We start from the raw sequence: 13,347 nt of genomic DNA on the forward strand, positions 1-13,347 counted from the left end.
GTGTGATATTATTCATACAAACTTAGGAAAATCAATTATTTCTAGTATTTTGAACTAAAAAGTGATGATTCAAAGGAAACTGATTTAACCTCATTTGAAAGTATTACAAAAGTTAATGCACAATATATGTGTATATTAGAACCTATACGGTGGCAACGATTTTTGTTTTTGGCTCAGCTAATTGGAGCTGGTTTGACTCAGACACGTCAAATTAGTATATATATTATGGCTTCAACACAAAACAATCTTGAACAAAAATCCAGAAAATGAGAAAATCCCAATTATTTTTTATTTCACTTTCTTCTACATGTATTAATAAATCAAATTCTGTCAGTTTGTTTATTTATTTGTAATGAGAAATTTTGATTTAACAACAAGCTCATATTAAGACAGAATAGAAAAGTACATACAGGGTTGTGGAGCAAATGATAGACAGTTAATTAATGTTAATTTTCTCATTAATGTTGGAGGCCAATGTTTGTCATCACCTCCTGCAAGGCTGACCCGCGACGTGTATATACTGTGATTGATGCTGAAGATGGCAATATTGAGTGACTAAGTTTTGCAAAAACCTTGTTTACAAGTTTTGTTCATTTTTTATTATAATTGAATACACAAACTGATGGATGTATTTATAAAGCAACCTGTCGAGTCAAAATGGGTTTTTTGAAAGTCAATCATTTCCATCCCTATGAAAGTATATTTCATAAGGCTACAATTTGTAATTTAAGATTGAACAAACTTCAAGTTTCTAAATTCATACAAAAAAATAACAAACTAAATAAAAAAATGAATAAAACTTGTAAAAATTGTTACGCATTCTTCAAATAGAACATAATAAATTTTATACTACGCATTTAATTTGAAAGTAAAAACAGAATATTTGTAGGCTGTCAACACAAAAGCACGATATAATAAATTTTGTCAAAATTGACTGTGGATTACATTAGCACTCTTCGACGAATGATGATCAATTTATATTAATAAATTATTCGGGTTAACCCTTTGGATGTCCCACACACTGCACTTAAAATATGTCAATAGATACAAATATGATAGCTTGAGTAGCGACTTACTTTATTGTGGAGAGAGTAAATCATCTTAAACATAATAATAGTACATGGATAAAAATTCATTTGAGTCAGTAATAAAATAATTCACTCAAAATAAAACTTAGTACTCACCTGTGTTATTTTGAGCTTCAATGTTTGTGACGAAAAATCATAGTCCAGTGAAAAATTTATTTCTCCACATTTTTCTGAGGGTTCTCCTTGGTCTGTGTACATATCAACAAGAGAAATACTTCGGTTTTGAAAAAAGGCAAGCTATGAAACAAACCAAATTACTTTTTGCTGTGGAAGTAACTTGATTTAACTCAAAATATTTTCATAATACTTACCGCGGATTCTGGTCCATTTTTTGGTTTGGACTCTGCTCCATTTACTGATGGACTGCTAGTTGCTCCTATTCCTCCAGGTCCAGAATTTCTGAAAAAGAAAGAACGAATCCATGACATTATTTCTACTAAAGGAATTTCATTTGACTGAATTGTATATCACTATCATTATCTATAGAAAAAAAAAAATCTAAGGACACAAGTGTTCGTGATGATTTAAATGTTTATCCAGCCTATACACAAGTATATGAGTATAATACTTATAGGTAGGTACAATATGGCATTTATTTACTTATCTTGAATAATTCTCAAAAGCTTGACATTCTCACATTCGTAAGCATTTTTTCTTAATAATAGTTTCCACCGTTATGCAAAAATAGAATTATGAACAAATGAAAATAACCTCAATTCTGAATAATAAGTTATAAAACAATGAATGTGAATAGCTATTTACCATCAATTAATGGATAATTCCATCATATTTTAGGACAAACAAATTAGAACAAAAAGAAATATCAGTGGCCAATCTAAAACTTAAAAGCTTCACCTATATATTTTACACCAGTTGAGCCAGAGAGGATAATTATATAATGGTGACGTCATAGTCAAGCAACCTTAGAATTTTGATATAAAAATATAAAGTGTAGTATAAAAGGGGGGGGGGGCTAATGACCCCTTGACCCCCAATGACTCTAGTACCTTGTTCAATTGACTAACATATACTCTTATAAGTAATTTCTGATTCAAAGTTACAATTATTATATCTTAACAGTCTCCAGATTGTCCATTTTTATAGTGACCTTGAGAACACAATAAGAAGAATACTACTTTCAGACCAACCTTTAAAACCATTCCCTAAAACAATTATCAGATAGTAATGTTATATTTAACAAAAATTTTAAGGAGTGGTCTCCCTTCCCTGTCTATAAGTTATGTTTATCCCTTCAGCTAGTTCCGTAGATTGCTGGCTGCAGTGAAATGAATGAATGAAATGTACATATATATTGTTCCCAATGCCTGTACAAAAATTTTATATAATTACGTTAGAAATTTATAATAACCTGTTGAATAGTTTTCATTTAGGTAATAATTTTTTAAAGAATAAAAACCCTGATTATGTCACTTATATTTATAAATTTCTTCGTGTCTCTCTCTCTTTTTTGTTTCAGATCTGTTTATGTGGTAACTGAAATAAAACGTCAGCGTTTGCACAATTAAATATGACATAATAGCTTAGAAAATTTATAAAAAGTGCTTAGTAAATTGTGGTCCACATTGATAGGAACGGACAAATCTTATAGCTTACCTAATCTAAGCTGCAGCAGTGGTTCCAAACCTTTTTAGAGCCCTTATAACCCTTCGAATAATCTGTAATAATAGTTATTTAACCTTTTAAAAAATAAAAATAATATATTTTGTAAAGGCTACCCTCGCTAAGGATAAATAAATATATAGAGGCTACAAGTTAGGAAATAAGCTTGATTTAAGTTTTAGATGTAAAAAAAGGAGGGATGTGGATAAGACAAAGATTTAAAGAAACAAAAAATTTGGTAACGAGAAGACAGTCATAATATTAACGAATTAATCGTCTCAATAGATACAGATTGTTTTAGATAAATTGTACTCAGAGAATAACACTTAATTAATTATTATAATTTAAAAAAAAAGTTATGTATAAAATTTACTATAGAAATGTAGACAAAACAAATTTGTTCAATGTATACTCCAATTTGGTCGAGTGGATATCAATTTGGAGAGTTTGGAGGTCATAATTCAAGTGGGCAAAAAAACATTTGTCTTCAATCATTCAATTGTTCTCCGGGCTTTGTGTGCTAGTGCAGTGTCTTGCTGGAAGTGTAAGCACTGCAAGTAGCAACACCTTTTGTTCCTGGTATAACAACCGTTTCTAGGACATCCATGTAAACACCTTGGTTGATTCTAAGGCTAACACTAAAGAAATAAGGATCCCTAACATGGCATTTACTGCTAATGCCACTCAATATCATAATAGCAGCCGTTATAATGACAAGGGTCTTTATGAATATCTTAGCAGATCAACCTTTCAGTTTGGCTGTTAAATGATCAATCCACAGTGAAGAGTTTTTCAACAGAAAAAAAAGAAGGTAACCACTAGTGGATTTTAGAAAGGAAATAAGTCTTCCCCCATGGATCACTTTTTCGGCATTCCATAGATAAGTGAGGAGAGTACGATGCAATCAGAGATATGGTCAAGAACATCAAAACAGCTAGGTAGATGTTTGCCTTGTTCACTTGGCGATCTTTTTCCAACTAACTCTATGGGAATTATGGATATCCTGTTATCCAACATTGAGCCAGCCAAGAATCGTGGTTACGTTCATTATCTTTCCAGAGCTTATGTTTCTTCTTGGTAGCATTGCAAGATTGTCTGAATAAGCTTATAATACGATTGTGGTAATTTATAGGAGTTTTGTAATGTCCTTTACTTCATGGGTCGCGTGGAAAAGAGTAATAATGACATTTCTTTGCTCTGTTCCATATGAAAATTGTTTACAAAAAAAATGTAGGCCTTTCTTAGTCTTTTTATTCTAATAAAAATAAAAATTTTATATTCTGATTTAAAATGAAATTTCTATGAAATTAATTTTGTCTTCCTTTTGAAGATAATGTTTTTGTCAATCATTTAATTAATTCATCTGATGTAAATAATCAAATGATTAGGGGTCCCGTTGAATAGTACAAATTTGTTTTTCAAACAAAGAATATCCCTGCGAGATATATTTTTATAGGAGCTGACTTAGCAGTTTTATATTTAAAAAAGTCTGCATCCTAATGCCAAGCTGCCATCAAAATAAGTTGTAGGGGGAGCGGGGTTGGATGATAGGTGGACAAAATTTGCACGTGCGTGCATAAAGGATCTCACTTATTTCAAAATTCTTGCTATAGTACTCATGTACTATAGCTATCAATATAGACGAGTAGTCAAAAATTTATCTACAAAATTGAAGTTTTTTGGAGCTGACCCAGTCATATTGAGAAACATTTCCAGCAAAATACTTTTTGAAGTAATTTATTTGTGATAGCATATGCAATTTATTAAAAAATGCTGAGTTAGCATCACAGTCGGTAATGTTAATAAAATAATGTAGTTTTTCTCGTTGAATTATATGGAAGGGAGGGTTAATTTTAGAAAATGAAAAATTCAATTTTTGTCCAACTTTTCTAATGACCCCATCCATATCTTAATAGTATTTCGGTGGAAAAAAAAAAATTAAAATGAGGATCATCATCAATGAACTATGAAATTATATTTAATAATGCTCTCATTATTTTTTCCTATAAATCATTTAATAAATATCTGCACTTGTTTTGGATAGATTTGGTCAATCTTATAGTCATTTAAATATCTCCAAATTTAAAGACATTCTGTCAACAGAATTCTTAGCTTATTTTACAATGGATAATGAATTTTAAAATTTTGTCTAAATTAATTGAAAAGCTGACTGGGAAATATGCCACCCCGATATTTTGAGTAAAATAATTTAATATAAAGTTAAAGGAATAAAATAAAGGTACAATGTTACAGTAAAATTTAAATGAATTGATTCCATAATTTATAGTTCAAATCAGCACTAAAATAGTATTGATACAATAGTTAAACTGTTTTTATATCCTTCATATGTAATTTTATCAATTTAGTTTCGCTGTAAAAAAATTTCTAAATCATTGTTTTTTCTCGGTCTTAGTGTAATTTTTTTTTATTTTTTAAGGTGATATTCAGATTTTAAAAGAATTTTACAAGAATGAATGGTTTTTTATGTAACAATATTTTGGTCAAGACAGCGATCTCATAATGTACGTTTAATTTATTTGTTTTTTAAAGGGTGGGCCTATTTTTTCGGTCTCAATCAAAACTCCCCACATCTGAATTATGAGCTGTATAGTTATTATTTATGAAACAAATTTGACTTCATATGACTTTATTGTGGCGCTGTTCATAATTTTTTTTGAAGTATTGTGCTTCACAATTCATCTTTTGAATTAGTCTAGACCAACTTTTAAATAAAGTCAATTTTTTTGTTGGGACCGATCGTGACGGAACTTCTTTTTAGGGCTAAATAAGTTTGGTTCGATTAATCATAATGATCTCAGACTGGTCTTGGATTTTCAAACAGAAACTAAACACAAGTTAAAATAATCAAAAACAAGATTTGGTACAAAAAAAAAAATGACTATAGATTCGTTACTAGGGCGTTAAAAACTAATATGTAACTGAAATACTTTTTTCTTGAATTGTGTTATGATTAATCTTTGTATTTTTGAGAAAAAAATAACTCTTAAACTGGTATTGATACTTTATTGTTGTATTTTGCTAGTGAAGAATCTTCATGCATATGTTGACTTTTGATGTATACACCTGTATAAAGAATTAAATTATATGTGCTATAATGAAAGTCAGGCCCTTTATACTACATAGTATTAACATATGTTGTACGGCAAAGTAATCATTCTCATGTTAGGTGTGACATGATATAAAGGTACATTATTTATATATTTTTATTATGACGGAAATTGACTTTAATTTTTAAGTAATAATGTTAATAAATAATATTTTTATAATTAATAAATTTATTGACTTTGGGAAACATTTATGAATGAAATTACTAATATGTAAGTAAAAAATTTACTAATAAAAAAAATTTCAACTTTTTTTCAACTATGGATTGAGATAATGTGCCCTATGATTGAATTTACTTTGACAAATAAAAAAATTATCTACATAATCATAATTTTTTTATTTTGTGGTTAACAAAGTTCTTTTTAAAAAAATGTTGTTGTTTTTTTCAACATCTCCATAGATAAATGTTGTTTTCATCTTCAAAGATTTTTATGATTGAAAAAATTATCAATATAGATTGTAGGTACATTTTTTCAAATAAAAAAAATATTTATCAATATAATGAAAGTCATAGTGTATCAGAAAGTGAAGGTAATATATATATGCAACTTCATAAATAAATAAAAAATACCATACAAATGTACCATTTCAAAACTTGGTTAAATTTATAATTTGAAAAAAGATTTTCCCTCAATTTATTAAGCTATTATAGTTTATTGATATTAAATGAAATATTGCTCTTTCAGGGACCCAAGTTATAAATTTCGTGTTATTTAGATAATTTATATATTTCTTGAGTTAATAGAATCAGGAAAAGACGCCATTTTAATGTTAAGGCTTGTGTAATGGATACGAAACTATTAATTTATATCTTATTGTTTTTTGCACTCTTTTCGAAAGAAAGTGAAAAAAACCATTAATTAACTATAACGAATATGATGATAAATAGTAAATTATATAGTAGTTGTCTTAATAAATCCTTATTAAAGTAAAATGGATTCTTAAAACGATTTCACAAAGGAACTGTAAATAATGATATGTAGTAATAATATATAGCTGAATGAAGTTGTTAGATTTGGCAAATACATTTACGAATTACGGTCATGCAATTGAAGATTCATAATAATCCTCATTTTTCCAAGAAATATTTTTAATAAAGTAGCAACCTGAAAATTTACGGCTTCCTAGTATCCAACACAATTAGCTAAAACAACTACTACGAGTTGAAGCATACATGTGGAGTATGTACCGGATAGTGAATAATTTTGTACCAACTTACATGCTATACTTCATTTCAGTCTTAATGAATTCAAATGAGCTAACAAATGGTAAACATTAAAGAAATTTATTCAATATATATATAGGAAAATTATTTGTAAACTTGATTGCCATTGGTGCTAATGGCAGCCTCCAAACAGGTTGAAGGCTACACACACATTTGAGATGTAGCTGTGGCTTATCTTCTTCCATTCCTGATTCACGAATGACTTGAAGTCGGCAATATTTCTGTGGTAGATATGGAGATTACTTGCCAAAAGATGCCATAATACAGCTGATGGAGGTCTGGAATCTGAGGTGCCTTAATTCATTCCGTTAAAAGCTCATATTTTCTAATAGTTACGTCTTTTTTTACTTAAAAAACAAAATATTTTAGAAATTACCGTTAAAATTTTGTTAGAAGTAAGATATTTCATATAAAAAAATGGTCTTATTATTATCACAATGTTAACAAGAACGCAGGAACATTAAACTAAAAAATAATTAATAAATCTTGCATGTCGATTGAAAAATTACTAATTATATGTGGTAGTAATTTAATTCATCAAATTGTATTCTAAAGATTGACTTACAATATCTAATTTCAAAAGTTTTAAGTTGTTGAAATAATATCCTTTATGAATCAAGATCAGAATTTGTTATTCTTAACAAGATGCTTATATATTATATTTTAATCAATAATACTTTCTCATCTTAAAAATGGCATTAGTTGTAGATGAAACACCTTTTATATATTTTCAGCACAGTCAGTCTTCCATACTAAAAGTTGTAATCAGCCGGATTTACAAAATATATTATTTACGAGTATGAAGGCCCATAATTGAAATTACACCTAATAAAATCTCCATTTAATATCAATTAACACAATTACACTAACATAGTCTATAAAATACCATCCCGCTTTTATTTAATTCATAATGTTGCCATTTGGCGAGAAAAATCTCTAAGTAGCCCTAAGTAACAAGATTGAAAGTAGAATGTATCAAGTTTTAATATTTAATACAATATTAAATATTACGTCCATAAGCTATAACTTTAAATAAATATGAATATTACATTTACAATCGAATAATCATAAATGTCATTTTTGTAATACAATTTTTCATTGAAAAAGAATTTACATTGCTTTGATAGGTTATAAAAGTCTGCTGTCAAAAACATTTTAGCAATTTTTATAGTAATGAAAATTTTCTTTACATACTAATGAGGCACATGTTATTGGTAAAGGTAACTGTTTTAGTTTTATATCTTTAATCTATTTCATGGCTTCAAATGATTGTTGCAGTGACTAGTTTTGTAATTCATGGTCTTAATTAATTATTACATGTTGTGAGTAATAACAATTTCTATGCATAATACAAATATATATATCAAGTGTTTGCTCATTATGAGTGATTTCATTAATCCCTTCCATTCATATTTACATTCAACAAAGTTAATATAACAAAGAAAACCCTGTGAATTTGTATACGTATATTAAATGTATGTAGGAATGTGTATACAATACATCCAGAAAGGATTATAGTTAAAATTTAACCCTCTTTTACTTCCCAAGGGTGTTAAGATACTAAAATATCATTATGTATCTTATATGTATCATTTTATGCTCCACCTTTTATACATGGCGTTTCTAAATGTATCATATACTTTTTTGAATCCATTTTGTGAAAGATGATCTTTTTTTATGTATCTGTCTGTTCCAACGATGAATATGAAGAAGGAAAAAAAATCAATAACCAAGATTTGTCCCAATGACGCCACGAGAAATAGATCGATAAAGATTCATTTATTTAATTAATCTGCTGTATGTACTTTCCCATCCATTTTCTTGTTGCCTAACCTTGTTCTAGTAACATTAAATTTTCCCTTTAGACGTATGCAAGTTGTTCTTCCCTTTACAGAATTTAGCTTGTTAACTAAGTTAAAAGGGTAAATTCATGAAGATCGTATATTAGTTACGCAGTGATATTCAATTATACTCGACGCTCTTAGTGGACGAAAAAGTGTTTCTACGACAATGACCTCTCTACAAATATTGATTACGTGGTTTTCGTTTCGGTACTTAAATCCTTTTTTCATTAATATAAAGGAAAATATGTATATTTCAAAATGGTATAAGTAAATAAAAGGGCGTAAACCTTGTTATCTATCAAAAATCTATCCTTCTAATGCACCCTTATGTGTACTAAAAGTATGTTTAAATTCAATATATAAGCTTATTATAAAAATTAACTATTAGAATGGAAATAATATAATCATCCCTAATTATCCTACTTTTTTTTATCCCTAATCGATAAAAAAAATTGTACACTTTTATCAATATTTAGTACACATTACTTTGATTTAATACAGAAACTATTGTTGGTCATTGGCATTAAAAAGTATTCAATGAAGGTTTTAAGTTATATTCTTAACGCCATATAATGGAGTTTAATGAAGGAATATAAAAAAATTCCGTTTTATGTAATACAAATATTAACTTTGAGCAACAAAACAGCGTTTTCTTCAACTATGATGCAATTTATGACCTCACTGAAACCTTATCTTTTTTTTCTCTGACTAATATTTTAGAGACTAAATTTACAAATATAAAATGTAATGGTAAAAAGTATTCAACTAGTTCACCGATCCTAATATCTCTATGATAATATGACGAAGTCAATTTCAAAAACAAGTATTTGGTTTTAAAATGTTCTAGTTGAGCTGCATTATTGATTTGTTTATAAATTTATTGAAGATATAATCAATAGGAGGTTGATAAAATAATAATTAAGCTCAAATGTTTTCTTATTTCTATATGAATATCTTTATTTTTTACAATATAAAATATTTTAAAAATTTCAGCACTTAATATTGATACTCTTTTAGTGTAAAGACAAAAAAAAATTGAAGCTTTATTTCTTTTCCAAACAAAACCTTAAAATTCGAAGTTTTGCCCCTTTAAATTTCATTTCCTCTTGATTAAATGATTGCTTTTAAAATATATAAAAAATTAAGATTATGTTGACTTGTTTAAAAAAAATAAATTTTATTTTTCTGCTTAGCATGCAGGATTTGTATAAATTATATAATTTAAACTTTCTTTCATTCAGCCTTTCTCTATGTATGTTTGCATTATGTATGTAACATGTAAATCTGTAACTCACCAATGATGTATGGTCAACAAAGGTATTTCCATGAAATTACATAGGCATACAGAAAAGCATAAATAGAATTTAAATAGAGGTTATTTGTAAATATACATAAAATTCCTTCTTATTCTAGTTACCTATTATAATCGAATTTCGTGGCTAAATAAATAAGTTATTTTTAGAGGTTAGACGTATCTTACTTAACTTATTGTCCTTCTAAAACCATATTTGTATTGTTGTAAGTAAGTATATTTATATTAGGAGTTGTATAAAATATGACATTAGAAGAGCACGATAATTTTTGTAGTTGCATCTTAAACAGTGTTATATTTTTATTTTCCATAGCCATGATTTATCATTTCTTTTATTCTGGATGAGAGAACATCTAATTATAAAGTAATCATTAGTGCATGAAAGGTAAGGAGTAACACGGAAGTTGTGTGGAGAGATTCGGAAGAAAATAGTACTATCCGGTGAAAAATTAGGTGCAAATAGATATGAAATGAAGGAAATAAACAGTCCTCCGTATTAGGCAATGATATTGCCAGGAATTACTCCAATGTCGATCTTCAATTATCTTTGAATCCATCAAGGACTTATACTTATAACTCGTTAGCGTTACTCGTTGAGCATAAGAAAAAGCAATTTACATAAACGTTCTTTCCCCAAGAGTAAAAAATAACAGACAAAAGATTTAGGAAAAAAAACAAAAAAATATTCATTTAGCAACTACAAAAAGCCAGGCTCTATTCCGTGTTAACACTATTTTCATCCGTGTTTTTAACTTGAGTCCTTATTGGACTCGGTGTATAATTGAGGATTTACATCAGGATAATTCTTGTCTATATCCTGATAAAATATTGAGTGGGATTTATGTTTATTTCCTTCATATTCTAGGTACTCACAGATAATATAATAAATGTTATGACTGCTAAGCTGCTCTCCTCCATAGCATTCTTCAAATTGTTAGGATTCCTATGTTGATTTTCGCGTTCTTTTGCTATTACTTACAGGCAGGTCATATTTTATAGAACTCTATTTACTAGCTGGAGTACTAAATACTATACTGTATACTACTAATAGTACTATATATAATATGTATTTATGTAAGGAACATATAATTACTACATAGAACACAAAATCATTGGAATAAGTAATGATGAATGATGAAACCTCCGAAAAGTGATTACAAAGTCAATAACTAATCAATAAGGGCTCTGATGTTGCCAAAGTACGTCTAAGTACCTACATATACATCAGTATTAATTACAAACAGGCATGTAGTACAATGTACAAACATGCAGATTGTTTACAGAACTTTCCGGTCTCCTGACGTTATGCTACGAAATATGTAGTTTTCCCAAAATATTTTAAATTTTACCGGTACTTGACTGTTTGACATGATTAACGAATCTCTAATAAGCTTCTTCGTATCAAATTTGTTTTTTTAATAATTTTCCAATTATATTATGTGAGCATTTTTACCTTTTTTATAAGTTTAAGCCAACTTTCACGTAAGAAAAAAAAATAGTGTATTTTATTAAATATTATGATAATTTTACATGTGTGCATACATTTTATTTGCAATCACTCAATACTGAGATAATGCAGTTCTAATGTTTTAAAAAAAACCTTTTTTATAAGTTATTCACATGAAAATTGGTTTATTCTTTGCAAAACTTTATGTTAATTTCAAACATTAGCAATTCGGAAACAATACTATTTAAAGATAAAAAAACCCTTTGTTTTGAGAGATTTACATTAGAAAAAGAAAAACCCCTCCCTTTTTCTATTTTTACAATATAGGAATTCCTTTACCATTTGAAGTCAGTCATTTAAAATCCTCAGAATTTAAACAATTTGAGAGTGGAAATTTCAAATTATTACAAGTTATAAATATATAGTTGCAGAAATTAGGCTATAGTTAGGTGCCTTGGTGCAGATTCAACAAACAAATATTTTTATAAATGAACATAAAAATTATGCAGAATAATAATCAAAAATATTATATAATTTTTTAACCTATTTCATGAATGATTATAAGAATTCATAATTAATAAAATTTCTTCAATGCAGCTAACCTCAACTAGTAAGATTATAACTATAAATAATTGATTATAATTATAATCAAAGAATGATAATTCTTTCTAATTTATATTTGTAAAATGTTAGACCATAACGAACAGACTAAAGTACTTGATACATCATTAATATGGATGGGTATGGTGTAGAGTGCAAGGAGAAGGTGGGAACGAGACTGGGCATATGTATTCATTCTTAAATATTTAAAAATCTTTGTATTTATTATGTTTTGGAGGGAGGGGGGATAGTCATCACTGTCAGATATCTGGCCCGTTAACAAAAAATAAACTTGAATGATTTAAAAAAAAATAGAGTGTGGATGATTATATAATTATTTACGTCTGTAAAATATCACAAACTCTGAAGCGCCTATAATTTTTATAAAATTTGGCATGGCACTTCAACCTTAGGATATCATCTGTGCACATTTCAGCGTTAACAAATACATAAATTAGTATGTTTCAAAAAAGGATAAAAAAACCTCCGTTTTACTAAAGCTAATATAAGTTTTCTGAAAATTACTCGAACTTACACAAAATACTATTTGGAAAATTTGAATTTACTGGAACTCCAATTATCAAAACTCAAAATATTGGAATTTTGATTGGTCAAAATTTATAGGGTCATCAAATAAATAATAAATATAACAAACTCTCCTTTATTGACATGGTATTAAAGATGAGAAACCACACATACATACTATGTGGATATCCTAAAAAATTTGAACTTGCACGAATTTTTTTTTAATATAATTCTAAACTAAAATTATATATATACTTGTGTAAAATTTCCAATTCTGCACAAGTTGTAACTGAAAATAAGATGAATAATTTAGAGTATTTGTAACAAAGATTATTGACATTTCATTAGATATTCGATATATTAACAGAGAAATGATTTACTATTTTCATTAACATTGAAAGATTATAAGTATTTTAGAGATATAAAATTTAAATATCCAGAGTTACATAACTCATAATTATGACGTGTACCATAAGAGCAGGCGTCGATAAAAAATAATAAATTATTTACCTTTTTGAATAAATAAATTTCATATATTTTATTTCTGGCCATTATATACA

General features: G+C 27.8%; 1 protein-coding gene across 4 annotated transcripts in view; it reads right to left on the reverse strand.

Annotated features, from left to right (window-relative positions):
• The window catches only part of Syt7 (Synaptotagmin 7), a 313,580-nt gene that overhangs the window by 26,510 nt on the left and 273,723 nt on the right, over window positions 1–13,347 (reverse strand). For all 4 annotated transcript variants that reach the window (XM_071888466.1, XM_040713161.2, XM_071888465.1 and 1 more), the window contains 2 exons: window positions 1,400–1,487; window positions 1,185–1,325 (listed from right to left, as the gene is read on the reverse strand). In XM_071888466.1, the coding sequence (XP_071744567.1) occupies window positions 1,185–1,325; window positions 1,400–1,487 (229 nt within the window). The remainder of the gene's footprint in view (window positions 1–1,184; window positions 1,326–1,399; window positions 1,488–13,347) is intronic.

The sequence above is a fragment of the Lepeophtheirus salmonis genome, chromosome 5, assembly GCF_016086655.4.
Source record: "Lepeophtheirus salmonis chromosome 5, UVic_Lsal_1.4, whole genome shotgun sequence".
Taxonomy (NCBI): domain Eukaryota; kingdom Metazoa; phylum Arthropoda; class Copepoda; order Siphonostomatoida; family Caligidae; genus Lepeophtheirus; species Lepeophtheirus salmonis.